This window comes from Cupressus sempervirens, chromosome 4, assembly GCF_028749045.1.
Source record: "Cupressus sempervirens isolate cs-2001-9-10 chromosome 4, ASM2874904v1, whole genome shotgun sequence".
Classification (NCBI taxonomy): domain Eukaryota; kingdom Viridiplantae; phylum Streptophyta; class Pinopsida; order Cupressales; family Cupressaceae; genus Cupressus; species Cupressus sempervirens.
Window position 1 is genome coordinate 422,780,946 of NC_143121.1, and position 22,967 is coordinate 422,803,912.

General features: G+C 33.1%; 2 protein-coding genes across 2 annotated transcripts; both read left to right on the forward strand.

Annotated features, from left to right (window-relative positions):
* The first annotated feature begins 392 nt into the window (after positions 1–392).
* LOC149561841 (uncharacterized) lies at positions 393–2,666 on the forward strand. The gene has a single exon (XM_089827911.1). The coding sequence runs from the start codon at positions 393–395 to the stop codon at positions 2,664–2,666; it is 2,274 nt and encodes a 757-aa protein (XP_089684037.1).
* A 7,032-nt stretch (positions 2,667–9,698) lies between these two features.
* LOC149561842 (uncharacterized) lies at positions 9,699–12,299 on the forward strand. The gene has a single exon (XM_089827912.1). The coding sequence runs from the start codon at positions 9,699–9,701 to the stop codon at positions 12,297–12,299; it is 2,601 nt and encodes an 866-aa protein (XP_089684038.1).
* Positions 12,300–22,967: the final 10,668 nt, after the last annotated feature.

Here is a 22,967-nt window from a genome sequence, read left to right on the forward strand (position 1 = left end):
ATTCAGTGTTACTTTTTAAAAAAAATCAACGTATCCTTGGCCTCGCTACGCAGGCCATTGATCTATATTTCTATATTTTATTAATGCTTTTTAAAGTCAGCGTCATATTTTATTAATTGATCTGATCATCAGAACGGAGAGTGGGAAAGTGGGAAAGGGGAATATAACCCACATTGCAATCGAAAATTAAAGAAGGAAAGGTATTCAAAGTTACTTCATGAAAAAATCCAGCGTATCTTTATACTTGAGCTCGCTTACGAAGGCTATTCAGACTAAAGTTGCTATTAAAATGAAAATGGCATCTACAAAGTTGCAAGTTATCACGAGGATTAGGGTGTGCACTCTTTGAATTTTCTATTGAGCTATTATTTCCCTGTTCCTGTTTGGCAGCCATGTACGAAGGGAGTTATTCAGCGCTGACAGCGGTGCAAGATTTTGCGCTGCATGTTCCACTTGAATGGTTGGTAAAGAGTCTTGTTCTCACTAGCATGACATTGCAGCTTGTTTTGGTTGTTCTGGGTGCTCGCAGATGTCTTAGCTCAACCACCATTTTGCGTTTTATGGTTTGGGGAGCCTACATTTCTGCAGATGCTGTGGCCATTTCTGCACTTGGGACCATGATGCATAACGATAGGAGGGAGTCTTATGGAATATGGGCTCCATTATTACTCATGCATTTGGGAGGACCAGATTCTATAACTGCCTATTCCATGGCTGACAATGAGATCTGGTTGAGACATGGATTCAACATGATCTATCAAGTTTCCATGGCAGTGTATGTCATATACGCATCATCTTTGAGAGTTTATCCATTGGCTGCTGCTATTCTTCTTCTTATTGTAGGATCAATTAAGTATTTGGAAAGGACTCTTTCTTTGAGGTACGGTAATTATCTTCGAATTGTTTTGTCAAGTCTACCAATTTCAGGTAAGGTAAAAGACGTTGCAGAAAAGTGGAGGTATGTTGTAATGGGAGAGGATGAAGTGGAGAGAATGATAGAACAAGATCAGCAGGCCTCGTCTTCAGCGAAAGGGTTAGAGAGGTCTTTTTCAAAAGGAGGAGAGATAGTAACTATTGAAGATGTTGAGAGAGCTGGTATTAAAGGTAGAGGCTACGATCTCTGTCTTTCTCATGCTTTGTTCAAAATGTATAAGCGGAGATTTGGGAGCTCATATTTTGTTGATAAGGATTGGAAGGAGAGCAGAGCTTTCTGGGAAAAGTTCAGTGGAGTTAAGGCATTTTTATTTGTAGAGATGGAGTTAAAATTCATGTACGATGCGATCTTCTCCAAGTACAGCAACCCATGGTTCACCAAGTGGGGTATGTTACTGCGCTTTCTCAACACAATTCTCTTGGGAGCAGCTGGGTATCTGATTTTTGGAGAGAGAGAATCCAGAAAAGGTCAGAGACAGGTGACATACATTTTGATTTCAGTAGCGTTTGTGGTTGAGCTGTTTCAGTTATGGCGAGTTGTAGTGTCTGACTGGACCAGGGTCCGCTTAATTTGTGCTTATGTTGTGGAATGTGACCGCAATGAACGCCATATTCTCCAGCAGTGCAGATTTCAGGTGATAAGGATTACTATGGTTGTAGTAGGCAAGTTTCAGGATTATTTTGGAGGAAGTAGATACTTGAGCCAGATTGTTGGAGGGAACAGATACTGGAGCAATCAAATTCCACAACACTGCCTGATAGACACTTGGCTTAATAAGCCTCCACTAATGTGTAAGATGGCTGGACTTTTCCCGAAGCCAGGCAGTCTTCTTGTAAGCTGGTACGTCAAACAAAGACATACCCGCATGGAGCATGTTGAAGATGATCTCAAAGACTTCATTTTTAGAATCCTCAAAGATGCATGTTCTGAGGAGAATAGTACTGAAAAATGGAAAGAGAATGTGTGCACTCTTCAGAAGAGTCTGTTTGAAGGAGAAGATGAAATCTTGAAGATCTTGGAGTCGCATGGGAATCTTGAGGAGGTCATTTTGATGTGGCATATAGCTACCACTTTATGTGACAGGCAGAGCAAATTGGACGAACGGAATGGGACAGAGGAAGAATTGGCCCAAAAGATTGAGACTCAGAAGAATGTGAGGTTGAGTACAATATTGTCGAGGTACTGCGCATATCTGCTTCTATCACGCCCGAGTCTTTTGTCTCTCTGCCCCAAGATGGCGAGAATAGTGTATATGCAAGTTGTAAACCAACTTCTTGACACACTTACCTTGGACAGTTTTCATCATAAAATGCCTGGAGATCTGTCAGGCTACAATGACAATCTGCTAGGCTCCGGGAAAAAACTATCTCAGCGGCTGCTGAAGTATAAAGAAGATAAAATGTGGAAACTAATGGCAGAATATTGGGGGAAGTTAGTTATATACATGGCGATGCAGAGTAAGGCAATATTTCATGCAGAGTGCGTGGCTGGTGGTGGAGAGTTTCTGAGTCTACTGTGGGTATTGTTGGGTCATATGAGGTGTAGAGAACAGTCTGACTCTGGTGTAACCAAGCAGATTGAAAATTCAGCCGCGATGAAGAGGATTTTGAGTGATCGTGAAAAAGAATTAGATGCGGTGAAGAAGGACTTAGATGCGACCAAGAAGCGTTTACGAGATCTTGAAGACAAATTAGCTGCGACGTCGAGTGTCCCAGAAATTGAATTAGCTTGAATAAATTAACTTTTAGTATTTCCTGGAAAGGAATTAGCTTTAGCGAAGAACGTTTGGCATGATGTTATAAAAATATGGATTCCTTTTGTGAATTTGTTTGTATTTTTTATTTTTAAATTATAATGGTGAAGCGGCCGTAAGTGCGTAGGGGACTGAAATATGAGTGGAATCTGAAACAACCCGAGAGATGGATATAAATAGAATTTGACTTCATATTTAATTGCTCACTCGTGTATTGAGGAATAGCATGGATACCGTCTTAACTTAATGATACGATGTCTTATTCTTTGAAAAAAAAAAAAAAAACACAAACATTGGAAAATCGGTTATGCAATATGTTACTCCAAAGATTCTATTAAAATATATAGTGAGTTCACATATGGTTTTATTCTCTTATTATTATATCATTTCAGCTCTTTATATTTATTTGTCAAATTTACAAAGGAAAAGTTCAAAGGAAGTGCAGATCGAACGGCTTAGACATCACACACTAAGTCTTGATTATTAGAGTAAAAGGGCCAGTCTTAAACATCACACACTAAGAAAGAAATTAAGCTTGGAAAAGTAAGTCAAACTTTGACTATTTAACACTTCTACACTAGAAATCAAGCCTCAGTGTGATGTTTAAGCCATTTGGAGTAGAAGTGTTAAATAGTCAAAGTTTGACTTACTTTTCCAAGCTTAATTTCTTCCTTAGTGTGTGATACTTAGGTTGGCCGAGTGGAATAGCTCCATTCATTTTTCTACTTGGGAACACTACTCCTTTGCCTTTTTGTCAACGCTTCCTTATGTTCAAATACATGATTTCTCATGCCATCACAAACCGTTGCTTCTCTCCAAACCCCATGATCATTAACTAGCCCAACACCATTTGAGAGAGAAAAATGGTGAAAACTTAAAGAACTGCATAAGTTTTATAACTAGAAAATCGACAGGTATAATTGAGGATTGATGTTAATGATGTAACAATGTAATACACCATGTTTTATGCCTATTATTTTTGCTACCACATTCTTCAATAATTAGTTATTTTGTCTTGCAATTTAGAGGAGTATAACAACTATTTAGGAAGTATGTGAGATTGAAGGTTAGGAAATATGTCAGATTGTTGTTTCAAAAGATTTGACTTATCAAAGAGACATTTGTAGGTATCACAATTTGAATTAGGGTTCGTTTGGATGCTGGAATATAAATATGGGAATAGGAATACTTATTTCAGAATACTTATTCTTGAATAGAAAATGGGGCTATGTAAAAATTCTTGTTTGATTTAGTCGAAATTTGATGGGGAATTCATGGGCCCAAATTTTTATTTTTTTCTAAAATAAATAAAATAGGAATAGGAATACTTATTCCTACCTATAAGGTGGAATAGAAAATGCTATTTTTTGTGGCAAAATTGGAATACATATTCCTATTTTATTCGTTTTCCTATTCCAATTTGGTGCATCCAAACAGAGAATTCAAAATTTTAATAATTTACATATGCCCATTCCACTTGTATTATGGTTGCCAAACAGACCTTAAGTGTTCAAGATGAATACACAAATGCATACAAATTTGGGTCGGTAATGTCTATGCAATGATGATGATGTACTATTGACTAAAAAATTGAACTAATTAAAATTTTAAAATAATTATTTTTTAAATTTTTATCACTTTTTATAGTAGATGGTTACAATTGTTGATTAATTTAATAAAAAGTATTGTTTTTAATTTCTATTTATTAATTTTTTTGTTAAGAGTGTATTATGAACTTTCTATAACAATTTTTGTGTTAATTATAAACAAATACAAGTCAATTATAAGAAATATGTGAAGGCAATTTAGATTAGTAGAGTCCACAACTTATTACATGGTCTCCTGAGTGAAAGATTAATCTATGAATAATAGAGAGAAACGTTTATGCAGTTAGTTATTTAAAAAACTATATTAAAATAAAAAGGTGTATAAAAAAACCTACTTAGTATATAAATTAGTTTTAACAAAAAGAGTTTTAGTGTTCCTCCTACTATAAGCTAACATTGAGATGATAGTATTGTGGTGAGACAAATATATAATTGTCAAATGTAATATGAGAATTTGAGTGCAACAATTTCAATGACTTTATGAGTAGATTGTTTTATTTTTAGTTGCTAAACAAAAGTTTTAACAGATGAATAATGTTGTAAATCATTTGTAAAGTCAAAAATTGCATGTTCTGTTAAAAGTTTACTTATTCTTTTATAGTCACTATGGTGTTTATTCTCCTATAATTTATGTTGTCCTTTAAATCTTTGTATAACCCTTTCCCTCTAAAGATGTTTAGAGTTCTTTTAGTAGTTAACTTTTAGCATGCCCTCTTAGTACTATAGGCCTCTTTTCATGTGCCACACAAGCACCTCATAATAAAATATAAAATTCAATTTGGACCATACTGGCAATTGTCACATACTTCTATGGGTGGAAATGGCTTGGAATCTTCTATAATGGCTCATAAGGTTCTTTTTCTCTCCTCTTCTCTTTTTTTAATTCATCCAAACTCTCTCTCTCTCTCTCTCTCTCTCTCTCTCTCTCTCTCTCTCTCACACACACACACACACACACACACACACACACACATCGATATCCATAACTCTCTTGGAATTTTCAACTGGATCTAGTTATATATTTCTATCTCTCTTGATCCTCTAAGCATCTTAAGGATTTATCAAATTGCTCATCATGTATATTACTATTCACCATTTCAATCTACCTATCTATCTCACTACTATGGAGGCGGAAACACCAAAACACTAACTCGATTAAGGCATGTTTCCAAACAACCCTCAATATTTTGTCTCACTTATTCATCATATTAGTTTTTTTAACACTGTTAATGCCTTAATGATGACTAATATATCGGTTTTAAATCAAATGTTATCTTGTGTGAGTGAGTTCACTTCTTACATATTAACTTTTGATTTTATTGTTAATACCTCAATATTTACTAACATATTTCTCTTAAGTTAAAAATATCAAAATCCCTCTTAATATTTGTGTACTCTACAAATCATATGCATATGTCACATCAATAAATATACATGAGATATTCTCCTTGTCAATGTGAGACACCATATTGTATCTTAACATTAAAAAGTTATCTAGTCAAGCATTAAAATTTTTAGCAATAATATTTCAATTTACACTCCATGATCCATTATCAAGACAGAAGAGAGAAAAATAAGAGTAGAGATGGTAGATTTAATATCTCAAGTAAAATAAAATCCTTACTAACTAGTTTCACTAAATTTTAGCTTCGTAATCTGCTATCTTTATTCACCTGTCACTCTCCTACATTTTGGTAGTAGATCAAAGAGTGTGATCTGAAATGATATAGTGAAAATTCTAATAGAATTGAATCCAAAAAAAATAGATAACATTCATGAGTTGTGAAATTCTAATATCCATAATTATAAAATTATTTTTATAATTAAGCCTAGAGGCTTTCTATAGTGGTAGCAATCTTCGATGTAAACATTTTTCATTTTTCAAAAAAGATGACGTTCATTAACTTGTTAGAGAAATAAAATAGAATCTTAACAATTACAGAGACTAAATATAATTAAAATCTTGAAAGTTATGTATGGGAAATAGAATTAAAAATGAGGTAGATGAAGAGTCTCGAACCATTTTTTGACACACCTCTTATACGATGATGAAAATTATGGAAACAAATCCATTCAAGGTCGAACGATCTGGTGGAGTAAGCTTAACTTGAGAGCTTATTTGTCATAATTTGAAAACATTGAAATATATTGCAGTACTTGTCCAAATGATTTGTTTTCTATGTTTTCATTTTGTTGTCTCACCAATGGTTGGATTGCATATTAATATTTCATAACTATGTTGATTGTGTCCTCTTTGAAAATGTACTCCTTCCCAATCGATGAAGTCTTATAAACCAGTCCTATATTTTTTTGTTTTCCGAAGTTGTCTTGGTCCTTTTCAATCCATCTTTGTAATATTCCACTTTTTATTAATTTAAAGCACACAAATCCGTCCAATAAATCTACTATTCATGCCACACTCAATGCATGCAATGGATAGTTTAACTCAATGTGAAGTGGTGGTTTTTTAATCTACAATCAATTCCTCCTCAATGTAGTGATGGTGGATTTGTTTGGCTTTCCAAAATATGGTTTACAATCTTCCTATGATTATGCTACCAATTAGAGCATAAAATAAAAATAAATACAAAAAAATTATTACCATTGTTTATTGCATTGCTATGATTTTTTTAAATTTGATTTTTGTTCAATAGAGTATTATTTTTTTATTCTATGATTTTTATGCAATATAAATTTTCTTTAATTTATATATTTCATGTTTGGATATGATGAAGTAGATCACTGACTAAATTTGATTTGTTGAAATTTTTAGTCTCATAAAATTAAGGAAGAATTTTAAAATTTAAGATTTCTATTTTTTTTTCCGTTCTATATATTAATATTAAGAAATATTATATATAAAACAAATATAACAGTTTATTCATAATATTATTGTGTTCATTTAAATACAGCATTTACTTTAACTTATATTAACTCTATTGAAAGTAGATAATTCTGGACTTATTTTACAGTAAAGGTAAATGGAAATGATAATATCTTAGAAGTCTACGTAGCATCAAGGAAAGAAACAAAGCAGAAAAAGAAAAAGAGACTTACTTTGAAAGAGGAATAAACTTTTTTAAAGATTTCGGAACGAGCTCCTTCCAAGCAGGCGAGATTCAGAGGATGTCCTTTTCCGATGAAGAGTTCAACATTTATTTATTTTACCAACTTATTAGTTTTGGTAAATATTAAAAGGAGTGTTTCCTTTATAAAGCTGCAGCGATGCGTGTGGACTGGATCATAGGATAGAAAATCTGCACTATAATAAAGTTTTTCAGCATAGGGAAGTTCGACTATTTTCCACCACATTCCAACGTTGTACGGGCCCCCATTCATGGGATGTTAAGTCACTCATCTTCATTGGGACAGCTGTAAAACAACAGGCATGATATGACGTTCCTTTAAGGACATGTTTGGCTGTATTTATAGGTTTAGAGTGGGGGACAACTCAGGCGATGGGGACTGACCGCATTTTGTAGGTACAAACAAAAATCCTCCCGTGACTAATTGGCAAATGGCATCTGCTTTTTCAAAAAGTCTGGGACCACTTTTAATTTATGTCTTTTCGGTGTCACTTCAGTGCCCTAAGTTGTTGATTATTACCTCAAAGATATTTTAACGTGATCTAAACAAACACATCCAAGCAAGGGATCTTTAGACTTCTCCACTTAGTTTTAAGTTAAACATCACAACTTTTTATAATGAAAAATATTAAACAAAGATGGTTTCTTTTATTTATTTAAAATCACCATGCATTTATACACTAGAGTGAAACAATTGACAATTACTTTTAGGAACGTGCTATCTTCCCTACAAATTGTACCATTGACTAAATTTAAAAAAATGAATACACAGTGATTTTTTAAAAAAAAATTCGTCATTTGGTTTTCATGATTGTATATTTTGTGATCGAGAACAACAAAATTTTTGAGATTTTTTTTTTTTTTTGTGAATCTGAAAAAGAATCACATTTCAATGTTTTAAATTTTTGTTTTGGTGCATTTTGCCTACAGATTAGCCAGCGCCTTATTTTTAAAGGTGTGGTTTCATGTGGTTTGCTTCTATGTCTATTCTTGTGGACTGGGACTAGACATTTTTTAATCACTTGTTAATCGTATAAAAATTTAAATTCTTATAATTACTTTTTGTCCTTTTTTAATAACCTAAATAGAATATGCTAAATCAAAAATTAATAAGGTCACTAGCTTTTATAAATTGGGCAGCTTAAATATTTAAACATGAACTCCACTAGAAAATTCATTTAAGACCTCCTAGTTTTAAATAATCCTAAACAAATTCAACAATACCCCCACATAGTAGGTATGATATAAATGAACTTTGCACATTTTATCAATTATTTACATATTAGACACTTTATTATATATATATAAACACGCACGCGCACATACACACACACACACACACATAGGGATAATGGTCTCAAAATTACAACAATGACAGTTCTAAAACTACATATGTTAAAAGCCTCTATATTAAAATTCTTGTTTATATGTTCATTTATTTAAAATTTATTTTGTTTTCTATAACCATTTGCTCTTTTGCTTTTTATTTGCATCACAAAGTGTGATCTAAGATATTTATGTGCAAAAGCTCTCACACAATCAAATCTTGAAGGAGAATGTTGGAGGTTTGTCCAACACCTGACACTTCACATGACATGAAAAATTTAGAGGCCTCTTCCTCAAAATAGGAGATGCCATTATTAATAGCCACCTAAAATATGCCACAGATGTTTTTTTGAACTAACAGTTGCATGCTTATGGACATGCAACACATAATTGATAGGTTTTATTTTTTTTAAACGAGCAAGCAGTAAGATTTCGAGCTATAGAGTCAAAACCAATAGAAATTCATGAACCATGTTGAAACAAAAATTTGGTTTAAGAGCCACTTTTGGAGCTGACAAGGATATTAAATTGGACAACCCTATTTAATATTTGAACATTTATTTATTTTACCAACTTATTAGTTTTGGTAAATATTAAAAGGAGAGTTTGGTGGTCCTTTCATGCTCGAATTTGGACAACCAAGGCGCTTCAGAGTATCGACTTTTTATGATTCTTCTTGACTTGTTTATTTTCTTTCCCGCAAATTCTAAATCAATCAATTTGACATAAGGTCAATTATTATTAAAGCTGACACTTCGTGTAGCTCAATGAATGAAAAATCGTTGCTAGTTGTTTCTCATCTTTCCAGAGGTCTATTTAAATATTAAAAAATTTCCAGTAGCTCCATAAATTTCAATGCTGCTTATTATTATTATTATATGATATAGCAAAAGTTAGCAGTGAGGTTTTCATAAAAATCAAAGTGTTATACGGGCAGGTTAGCTTGAGAATAGGGGTGTGCGTGCATTGATTTTTAGTTTGATGCTCATACCATGTCTGTTCTACTTTGTGAGGCCATGTGTAGTGGAAGGTATTCGGTGTTGACTGTGTTGCACGATTTTGCGTTGCGTATTCCAGTTGAATGGTTGGTAAGAATTTTATTACTGGCTAGTATGATGTTGCAGCTTGTATTGGTTGTTCTGGGTGCACGCAGATATCTTAGTTCAAATGGTATTTTGCGTTTTGTGGTTTGGGGAGCCTACATCTCTGCAGATGCGGTAGCAATCTCAGCACTTGCGACCATGATGCACAGCGATAGGAGGTGGATTTATGCAATATGGGCTCCAGTTTTGCTGATGCATTTGGGAGGACCAGATGCTATAACTGCTTATTCCATGGCCGATAATGAGCTGTGGATGAGACATGGATTCAACATGATTTATCAAGTTTCTGTGGCAGTGTACGTCATATACACATCAAAACTGAAAGGGCGACCGCTGGCTGCTGCAATTCTTCTACTGGTTGTGGGATTCTTCAAGTACGGAGAAAGGACACTTGCATTGAGGTATGGCAGTTATCCTCGAATTGTTATGTCAAGTTTGCCAATTTCTAAATATATGGAGATAAAAAGTGTTGCGGAAAACTGCAAGTATGTTGTAATGGGAGAGGATCAATTTGAGAGAATGCTAGAAGAGGAGCAGGCCTCATATTCACTGAAAGGAAGAGGGAAGAAAAAGGAATTGGAGACTGCATCAGTTATAGAAAAGAAACTAGAGACGTCTCCATTGAAAGAAAAAATAGTAACTATTGATGATGTGAAAGAGGCTAATATTGCAAGTAAAGGGTACGATCTATGTGTTTCTTATGCCTTATTCAAAATGTATAAACGGAGGTTTGGAAGCTTGTATTTTGTTGAAGGAGATTACCCGAGGACCAGAGCTTTTTGGGTTAACCGTAGAGGAAGAGATGCATTCAGAGCTGTAGAGATGGAATTAAAATTCATGTACGATGCGGTTTTTTCAAAGTACAGCAACACATGGTTCACAAAGTGGGGGGTGGCAGTACGCTTTGTCATCACCATTCTCTTGGGAGCGGCAGGGTATCTGATTTTGGGAGAGAGAGAATCCAGACAAGCACAGCGCATGGTGACATATATTGTGATTTCAGTGGCGTTTTTGGTTGAGGTCTTTCAGATATGGCGAGCTGTAGTGTCCGACTGGACCAGGGTCCACCTTATTTGTGCTCATGTCGCTGCAACTAAGCGTGAAGGAGGCGGTATTCTTGAGTTGTGGAGAAATAAGGTGATAAAGATTACTATGAGTGTGGTGGGCAAGTTTCAGGATCTTTGTGGACGAAATAAATACTTGAGACAGATTGTTGGAGGAAGTAGATACTGGAGCAATCAAATTCCTCAGCACTGCTTGATAGAGACTTGGCTCAATAGGTCTCCTATGATGTATAAGATGGCTGGACTTTTACCGAAGCCAGACAGATATATTGTAAGCTGGTACACCGAAATCAGGCATGTCTCCAACGTCCCTGTCGAGGATGATCTCAAAGACCTCATTTTCGAAATCCTCTCAGAGGCATGTTCTGGAAAATATAGTAGTGAAGAATGCAGACAGCATGTTTACAACTTTGAGAAGGATCTGTTTGAAGGAGATAATGAAATCCCGGAGGTCTTGAAGCCGCATGGGAATCTAGAGGAGGTCATTCTGATATGGCATATAGCTACCACTTTATGCGACTCGAAAACGGGATCGTCCCAAGAGAAAAGTGTGAAGCTTAGTAGAATACTGTCAAGGTACTGTGCATATCTGCTACTCTCACGCCCTCAGCTCTTGCCTCTCCACCCCAAGATGGCCAGGATTGTATACATGCAAGCTGTAAACCAACTTCTGGACACAGTTACCTTGGGCAGTATTCTTGAGAAAAATCCGCGAGATCTGTTCGGCTGCAAAGGCAAACTGCTGGGCTCCGCCGCAAAACTAGCCGAGAAGCTGCGGGCGAAAGGAGAAAAAGAAAGCTGGAAGTTATTAGCGCAGTATTGGGGTAAGTTGGTAATATACATGGCGGTGTATAATAAAGCAGTATTTCATGCAGAGTCTGTAGCTGGTGGCGGAGAATTTCTCAGCCTAGTGTGGGTTTTAATGGCGCATATGGGATGTGGTGAACAATCGGACTCTGCTGTAACGAAGAAGGTAGAGATGCTGTCGGATAAGGAATTAGCAATAGCTGATAGAAATGCCGAACTAGATGAGGTAAAGAGGAAGTTGACTGGCCGTGAAAATGAACTAGATGAGGCAAAGAGGAAGTTGACTGGCCGAGAAAATGAATTAAATGCAGTGAAAAATGCTTTAGAAGCAACGAAGAAAGATCGTGAAGAAAAGTTAGAAGCAGCGACGAAGAAATTTAAAGAGCGTGAATACGCTGTCGCTGATATGGAGAAGAATTTTCCTGCGATGGAGCGGGAATTGAGTGATCTTCGAAGAGAATTAGCTATGAGGAAGGATGGCTCAAGTAATCCTGAAGAAGAATTAGCTGCAATGAAGACGACTGTACGTGACCTTCGAGAAGAACTAGCTGCAAAGAGGAGGATTTTGCGTGGTCGTAAAGAAGATTCTGCTGCAATGAGGAAGAATTTGCGAAAATAAAGAAGAATTTGCTCCTCCTAAAAGAAACTTCGAGTGATGCTGAAAAATCCGGGTGTGGAGGAATAAGAGTTGACTCTGAAACCACCACCGTCGTAGACGACAGAGTGGTCAATTGGCTTATCGTCTAGACTATGGTACTTTTATAGTTTTTAAGAACGGGCTAAATGCTATATATTGACAATCTATATGCATGTCTTGCATAACGTAAATATGGCATTTCATATGGCTTTTCAAATTTGCCTTTCTAATAACAATATTGATGAGTAATAGTTTATAAGAATTTATCTTTTATGAAAATGAAGGAAACACATAATATTTATTGCCTCTAAACGACACACGCATGCACAACACGCGCATGCATGTGCACGCGTGCACACACTCACCTAGCATGTGCGTATATATATTAAAAAAAAAACTTATTCAACATTTAAATATTTTATGTGCCATTTTTAACTACAATAGAAAATGTTTAATGTTCTTGTAAACTCTTTGTTTAATTCTTATGATTGGAAGTACCTTGATAATTGTGAGGTTTTAATTGGTTTAATCCCTTTTACTTCTTACTGACTTGTCTTTCTCTTTTGCAAGTTTTCTTATTCATTTTGAGAAGAAATTGCATTTCTAAGAGTTAGTTTCTTCTCTTATTTAAATTTTAAATTAGCAATTTAAGGTTTCTAATGTTATTTAAGTGTCCTATTTTTTATTATCATCTAGCATTCTTCAAAGTTCTGATTAAGTAAAGTGAGAAAGGGACATAATCCATTACAAAATTAACATCAAGTACATAGACAAAGAGATAGGGTCACAAGTAGTGACACCTTACTAAAGCAAAATAGAACAAAACTAAACCAACAAAACTAGAAAGATAAAAAATAGGAGAAATCACTATGTTCAGAAGGCCAAAATAAAAATCCCTAGCAATACCCAAAATACACAAAATACTAGCCAATAGGAAAAAACCATCGAACATTGAATGAAAATTATAGAACTAACAAAAACATGGCAAAAAATCCATGAACACTAAACTAGCAACATGGAACCAAGAACAAAACTAAAAACTATCACACCCAACACCCACCACCACTAGAGATAAAGAAACCGAAGACCACCTAGCTACCTCCACAAGTCCTTTAGCTAGTCCAGGGAGGACTCCTTGAGGGGGTAGAAGGAAGTAGCCTCACCCTATTGGAAGCCTTATTAGAAAAGAGAGATACTAAGGTTTGTGGGTGGGGAGTGGGGGGCGACTGAATTAGGATATATATAACTTTTAACTTCTTCAAAAAAATCAACTGCATTCACCTTTAACCCATCTCATATTAGCACCATTAATCATATGACCATAAAATAAAATAGATCTAACTATACATCACATCCATAAGCATGAAAGTAAATGTAAACGGGTGATCACACAATAGTGGGTGGCATGAAGAAATTCATGAAACACTTGGAAAAATGAAAATTCTATTTTCCACACATTCGCGCGAATGTATTTATTATGTTCATGCGAGCACATAATACTATTATGTTTGTGTGAACATATTTATGTAAAAATAAGATACGTTCGCGTGAACATAATAGTATTATATGTTCATGTGAACATAAGAAATCAACAATTTATAGAATAAAAAGCCCATTTTATGACTTATAAATATTATTTTGGACGTTAGAGTGAACGTATCGAAGTGGTCATTGAGCTACATCACTTTTCATCATTTTCCTCTAGATTCTTGTATTTGCATTATTTCGTGTATGTTTATATGTCATTATTTGATTGTTTTAATTAATATTTTCATGTTAATTTAATATTTTTATTGCTTATTAAATTTAGTTAATTATATGAATATTTGTTTATAATTTTTTGTATTTGCTAATTTTTTTTTAGTGTTATTAAAAAATATTAGAAAATCATTAAAAATAATTTAAAAATATTAGTCTACAATATTAGAAAATAATTAATTTAACATTAGGAAATAATTTTTGAAAAAAATTAATGTTAAATTAGATAAATATTAGAAAAGTTTAGAAAAACATTACAAAATATTTTTTTTAATTAGTCTAGAATATTAGAAAAATATTACTAAAATAAATTTTAAAAAAAAAAAAAAATCAGTCTTATTAGAAAAAGTATTAGAAAATATTAGAAAAAAAATTACAAAATATTCAAAAGAAATTAGAAAATATTAAAAAAATTATAGGTCTAGAAAATTAAAAAATATTAGAAAAATATTATAAAGTATTATTAAAAAAATAGTCTAGAATATTAGAAAATATTAAAAAAAAGTTTTAATCTAGAATAATAGAAAAATATTCATCTTATTAGAAAAATATTAGAAAAAAAATTTTCAAAATATTAGAAAAACACTAGAAAATATTTTTTTAAAAATTGATCTAGAAAATATTAGAAAAACATTACAAAATATTAAAAGAAGCAATAGTCTATAATATTAGAAAATATATTTAAAACATTATTATAGAATATTAGAATTTATATTAGAAAATCATTACAAAATATAAAAAAGACAATAGTCTAGAATATTAGAAAAATATTAGAAAATATTAAAATAAAATTATGAAACAAATTAGTCTTATTCTAGAACTGTAGTTCTAATTCTTAATCCTCACCCTAAGCCATACCCAAACCCTAACCCTAACTATAACTAACTCTAATTCAAACTCTAACTCATACCCTAACTCAAGCCCTAATTGAAACCCTAATCTAACCCTAACTCAAACTCAAACCCTAATTATAAAGTTGTAATTACATAACAAAAACCCTAATTTACTAATCCAAACTTTAACTATATGTGTACCCCTATTGTTAACCCTAGAAATCTAATTCTAATTCTTAACCCTAACACTAAGCCAAACCCTAACTCTAACTAACTATAACTCAAACTTAAATCCTAACTCAAACCCTAATCTAATTGTAGAACTGTAACCCTAACTCAAATCCTAATCTAACTCTAGAACTATATCCCTAATCTAACCCTAACCCTAACTCAAACCCTAATCTAACCTTAGAATCATAACCTTAGAACTCAAACCCTAATGTAACCCTAACTCTAATCGTAACTCAAACCCTAATCTAACCTTAGAACCATAACCCTAATCTAACACTGATGCTAACTCAAACTCTAACCCTAATCTAACCCTAATTTAAATTCAAACCCTAATCTAACACTAACCCTAACTGAAACCCTAATCTAACCCTAGAACTCAAACCCTAATCTAACTAGGTAACCCTAACTCAAACCCTAATTTAACCCTAGAACTATAGCCCTAATCTAACCAGGTAACCCTAACAAAATCCCTAATCTAACCCTAGAATCGTAATGCTAATCTAATCATAAACCTAGAACTCAAACCCTAATCCAACCCTAGAATCGTAACGCTAATCTAATCATAACCCTAGAACTCAAACCCTAATCCAACCCTAACCCTAACTCTAACCCTAATATAACCCTAACCCTAACTCAAGACCTAATCTAATCCTAACTAAAAGCTCAAACCCTAATCTAACACTAACAATTGAAACATAACCCTAATCTAACCCTAAAATTATAACCTTAATAGAACCCTAGCCCTAACTCAAACCTTAATATAACCCTAGAACCATAACTCTAATCTAACCCTAACCCTAACTCAAATCCTAATCTAATCCGAACTAAAAACTCAAAACCTTTAATCTATCTATAACCCTAAAAGTCAAACCCTAATCTAACCCTAACCCTAACTTAAACTATAATCTAACCCTAATATAAACCTAACCCTAACTCAAACTCAAACCCTGACTATAAAGTTGTAATTACATAACAATAACCCTAATTTGTTAGCCCAAAATTTAACTATATGTGTACCCCTATTGTTAACCCTAGAACTCTAATTCTAATGCTAATTGTTAACTATAACTCAAACTCATATCCTAACTCAAACCCAAATTTAACCCTAGAACCGTAACCCTAACTCAAACCATAATCTAACCAAAGAACTATAACCCTATTCTAACCCTAACCATAACTCTAACCCTAATCTAATCCTTACTAAAAACTCAAATCCTAATCTAACCCTAACTCTGACTCTCATGTATGATATATTGGTGTGTAGATTGGATGATGTACAATTACATATCATTTAAATAAAAATTTGTTTACTAGACTACATGTATGTATATGTGTATTTACAATATATATTAGCTCCATCATTGTAGATATGACTTCACATGATCAGCTTGCTCATTAGGCTGAGGGTGATGAGGCTCCTATTGTGACTCTTTCTACTATGACTCCTAGTGTGGCTCTTGACATGGCTCCTGCTACAACTCTTGCTGAGGCTTGTGGTGCATTTTATGGTACTCCTTGTGGTGGCACTTGTGGTGGGGCTCATGGTGTAGCTTGTGGTGTGGCTCATGGTGAGGCTCATGCTGCAACTCATTATGGGGCCCATGGTGGGGCTTGTATTATGGCTCTTGGTGTGACTCCTGTTGTAGCTCCTGGTGTGGCTCTTATTGTAGCTCCTACTGTAGGTCCTAGTGTGGCTCCTGTTGGAGGTCTTGGTGTGACTCCTACTACAACTCCTATTGGAGGTCCTAGTGCAACTCCAGATACAACACCTCCATGCATTGATCTTGATGCATTATTTGCATTTGCAAAGTAGGAGATTATTATATTAGAGTAGTCTACATTGTCCTCCAATGATGGTTATATACAGACATGTGTGTGACCATATGTAGGAGTTTATAGGATCTTACTACTAGATTTAGGGCACATCATTCATTTACCCCTAATGTATTAGCTACCATATCTAGGGAGCTTAGAGCTAAGATTTTAGGAGATGCATCTTTTGATGATGTTAAGAGGGTGACCCCCAAAGATGTCATGAAACAAGATTCTTTTCCATCATATGAGGGTACCTAGGGCAGGGTGAGAGGCTATCAAGTGACACATTACAAATATCCTATTTTCGCCAGTATGATCTATCCCCATTTCTTAGCCACACATGGTCGTTATTATATAGTAACAATTAGGTACCACTTTATTTTGCATAGTAGTTGTATGCATGGGGCTCAATGTCAACTACTTAGATATTCTAGATTATTGTAGATAGGAGCATGGTCGGATCGTAGATTGTGACCAATATCATAGTGCATAGCATCTACCACCTCCAAATGTCAAATAGTTCATTGGGCAGAGACTTCCTCTAGTGACTCCAACACTAGCTCCTATTGTCAATAGAGTTGTCATTGCTTTCTAGAGGGGAGCAATTGATAGTATTGGACACATTGCATTTGCGGCTACTAGTGTCACATCTAACTATCTTGGTCTCTATAATCACACTCGACGGAGTCATCTAGGTCAAAAATCTTCATCTAAGACATCGATTAGTACTTTAGGCACCTCCCTTAATGACATATAGAGTTACCAGACCACCAATACTAGGTGATGTTGATGCTCTTTGTGGATAGCACACACATATGGATATAGAATTATATTTTTCGAAGGACCTGTTTTAGGGTATCAACTATATTTATGATACAAAGTGGATACCAATTCGCTTAGTAATGGACACCATTAGACTACATAAGAGCCTCATAGTTCCACAGGCACAGACCACACCAGTGACAATCACCACATAGTATAGTTCACAACATTCTGCACCAGCCTCATGAAACTCTATAGATGGCTTACACATACGAGCTAGAGATGGCAAGATCATAGCAAAGGGCCTTGATGATTTTGGTGAGAAGTTATGAGACTTATTTGAGATTGATATTAGTCAGAGCATGGGATTTTCATCATATATGGACATGTTATTCTGACCCAACACTAATTTTACACCATTATCTAGCTAGTTGCACACACCACTTCACTTGTCATTTCTAGTAGTTGGAGATTGTGGTGCTAAGGCTGGTTCAGAAGATGTTGGAGTTTTAGGAGATGATGTTGGTGTATTAGGATAGGATGTTGACACTAGAGGTGCATCGATAGATGATACGATGGAGTTTGATGATCATCCTCCAGCTCCTATCACCCAGGTACATATATAATATTTATAAATTTAAATATATGAAATTTAAAAATAGCTCATATAGATATTAAAAATTTATAATAAATCATGTAGGAAAAGGTCATCGAGAACATTATTACATCTAGTGATGGGTTAGGGCATGTACATCATAGAGAGGATTCCACTAAGACACCTAATAATGCTTGAGCACAAGTTTTAAATAGTTTGTAAAGTTATTTATGTTTCAAACTATATGCACTTGTATTCATGTACACACACACACATATGTTTAAATAGTTTGAATGTATATATATTTGCAGGGCTCGGTTGTTGCTCCTTGGCCATAGGATGTATAGGAGACTCGGTCAAAGGGTCATTTTGTTCAAGTGTCTTTACGGGTCCCTCCAGTAGTAGTAGTAGTATGTATATATACATATATATACATACATATATATATATATATATATATATATATATATATATATGTATGTATGTATGTATGTATGTATGTATGTATGTATGTATGTATGTATATATATGTACATATATATATATATACATATACATATACATATACATATACATATATACATATATATATATGTGTATATAATTGTGTATATATATATATATATACATATACATATATATATACATATACATATACATATACATATATACATATACATACATATATACATATACATATACATATACATACATATATACATATACATATACATATACATACATATATACATATACATATACATATACATACATACATATATATATATATATATATATATATATATATATATATATATATATATATATATACATATACATGAGACTTACATACATGTGTATTTTAGTACTTCAAAGGCATGTACATTTCACTATTTATTTGACTATTTAGTACTTCAGTAGTTGGATGACATGTATTTGACTATTTAAATTTTACATATACATGTTTATTCGAGACTTACCATTTGCATACATGCATTTTAGTATAGATATTAGATCTAGATGTTCATTCTTGAGATGTATGTATGTGTATATTTTTGTATTTTAGTAGAACATTCTTCATGAATTAGATTATAGATTTTAAACTTTAGATATGTTTGTGATCATTATAAAATAATCAAATTAATTTCTCTTTACCTACTTCAATAGTTAAATACAAAGAAGTTCCAAATTGATCTATGAACCTAATTTATAATTCAGAATAATAATAATAATAATATCTAGGGTGATTGAATTGAAATCATTACTTTTTTTTTAATTACATCTAATTAATGTTGTATTATTGTCATCACTAGCTTATGTTCAAACTGTGTGTCCATTTTATCTAAATGATTGAATTATTTTTCATGCCAATTATATAAATGTAGGTGCTCAGAACTACTAAATTAACCCAAATGAATTAGATTATAGATTTAAAACATTATATTTATTTGTAATTGTTGGTGTAAATAAGTCTTTACTATTTACACTTACTTAAGCTTACTTAGGTTAATGCATATTTTTTCATTATTTATTTATGAGTCACCTAGGAGTTTGTGTACTCTTGTGAGTTGTCATGTTGACAACATAGTAGTTTGCAACTCTTTTATGCACATGGTATCTACAACCTTCTAATGTTATCCACTCGTCTAGAATGTTGGATAAGGTATGTGCTTAGTTGTCATGATGCTTATCTTATCTCCTGGTTCTTTCTAGAGACATTCTAGGTGCTTCCTGAGAGGCCTTTATATACAGGCACTCCTAGTGTGTTTGAACATCACATCATATACTGAACAGAGCAATGCATTATGACATACTCTGATTAATTGATCATATTCATTTTCTGGTCTACAGTTGTGCTTGTGTTTGAGTTCTTAGTTCCTAGGTGAATTTTTCCCTTAGCCAAATTCTTACATGGTATCAGAGCTATACCAAATTCTTATAGGAATCATTATAAATAATCAATTATTAGGACTAAAGATAAATATTTGTTATATGTGGATAAAAATATGCTAGTAGGTAAGCCAATACATTATTTTTAAAACTTATACAAAATATAATATTCTTAAAAATTCATCCATGGTAATTAATATTATTAAAATGTATACATTTAAAGGTTTTGAAATTTGATATATCAAGGTAAACAACTTTAAATTAATTCAAATTATTATAAAATAAATGTTATGAAGAACCAATATCTAAATAAGAAAATATTATTAAATTAATATAACATTCATCCCTTCTAATTGTTAAATCAATTAGTAGGACTAAAGATACATATTTTTTTGTGTGCATAAAAATATTGTAGTAGGTAAGCCAATACATTATTCTAAAAAACTTTTACAAAATATAATATTCTTAAATGCCTTCATCCATGATAGTTAATATTATTAAAATGTATACGTTTAAAGGTCCTGAAATTTGATATATCAAGGCAAACAACTTTAAATTAATTTAAATTATTATAAAATAAATCTTAAGAAGAACTAATATCTATTTAAGAAAATATTATTAAATTAATATAATGTTCATCCCTTCTACAATTGATAACCTTTTTCATGCAAAACAAAAAAAGCTAATATCTCTGTGTATTCACAGAAGTCATGGAGAAAAATAAAAAATCATAGTAAATTAAAAGTGAATTCACAGATGAACTTATCGACTCCATTTTTTGGTCTATAGAAAGTGACTACAATTCAACTCTTTTCTGTCAGTCGGCCAGAAAACTCAAAACACCTTGTTTTGAAATTGCTATGGGTGTCAAAAAAAGTGAAGGAAACTCATGAAAAGCTTACTTAATGAAGAATTTTTCTAGAGTCATTTGTCTGCACAAATTTTTAGGGTTTGAAACATAAATTTAATAAAATTACAAACAATGATAGGGAAAATAATTTTGTAGTTTATGTCTATTAAGATTCATGTTTGATGAGGAGCTAATGTAGAGGTGGACACCTTGCCAGAGAAGTAGTTTGTCAAGGAAATTGAGCAAGAAGGTTATTTTCTTCGTAAAATTTGTTATCAATTAAGTGTAAATTGCAGTTGGTTCATTGTACATATTTGCTAATGAAATAGAGTAGGATAGAGGGAAGTGTTTTTAGTTTAGACAATTTAGGTGATAGGGAATTAACCATTCTCTAAGGCATAAACTTATGGGGAGAAAATATTGCAAGCATAGAAGAGTGTAATATTACGAATTATGCACTTAATAACAAGCATAGTTTTGAAGGCAGGCAACCAAATCCAAGATATCAGAGGAATGTCCAAAACCCTAGAGCATATTCACATCAGAAATAGTTGATACATCCTTCTCTGCTAGAGCACCAAATAAGAAAGAATGAAAGATGACACAATGTAAATAGCCCCTACATCTACTCTCTGTCTACAAATTTGAGATATATAGTAAAGAAAAATAATGTGTTTTTAGCCCTAGCAGAACCTTATGATTTGGACCATGTGAATGTATAGAACAATAATCTATAATACATTGTGTGTCACTAATCAAAATTGTCTGGAGAAATATGCAGAGAAGATAGGGGTTTGGTCAGTGATAAATCCAAATTGGTATATTAGCACAGTTTAGAGATTTTTGAACCAAAATGCCCTAGTTATAACTAAGGAAAGCTATCGATCTAATATCATTTTTTCTATTGATAGGCTTGACAAGAACTTTTGGTTTTTTAATCAAACAAAATATGCTTCTCACAAGAGTTTTCCTTTGTATTCCTAGTAGACAAGTCCCATTGATAAACTGTATGCAAATTCCCCAAAACCCTTGAAGCACATCTTTGTAAGCCTGAATCCTCAATGTTAAAACCCTCACATAACCTTCCAAAAATACATATTTCCCCTCATCATAGGAATATTTGGCCCAATTCTCCCTCTCAATACCTTGGTCAACTTCAAAAGATTACTCAATCTAATATTAAATTTAAAGAATAGATATTGATCATCAACAATCTAGACAGTGAACAGTAGTGACATGAATGCAAGAATCTCAGTGCTTTTTAATTATGGAATGGGCCAAGACAAGATATGATCAATCTAATTTAGTAGTTAATAGGGGTACAGATGATCAGATAAATGTTATTTATCACATAATGATAGAATTAGAACATGAAGAGATAGATATGAAAGAAGTGTTAGCATGAATGCTGATGCTATGAGAAAACATTGTAGAATAGTGTTATGACTTTGTTTGTCATTGATGACAATACAGTAAGACTAATCTAGAGTAGAAGACTGAGATTTATGTATTGAGTACATCAAATTGTGTATCTGCCCAAGCACAGTTCACAACATATACTACATAATGCATTTGACATGTGGCCAAGTGCATAGAACCTAGATCAAAAATGTAGGGAAGATATTGATGATTTACAGAGATTTGTAGGGAAATAGAGCATTGGGAAAATAGTCTCTGTCATATGATCAATATAACACATTGAGTTTGGAATGAAGGGTTGTGCAGTTAACTAGAGGAAGTACACTGACATCTGATGACATCAACAAGTGCACAGGTACAAAAGTCACATGAGTGGAAGTTTGGAAACAACTATGAGCCAAAAAAATTAATTAAAATGTGTATTTCATTTAATTAAATATGGAGCCAACTCAAATGAATGATAAGTCTATGGAGCTGACTCAAAAGATTAATAATTG

Coding starts and splice junctions, on each gene's coding strand:
- LOC149561841 (XM_089827911.1), top strand. CDS start 393: ATGTACGAAGGGAGTTATTCAGCGCTGACAGCGGTGCAAGATTTTGCG.
- LOC149561842 (XM_089827912.1), top strand. CDS start 9,699: ATGTCTGTTCTACTTTGTGAGGCCATGTGTAGTGGAAGGTATTCGGTG.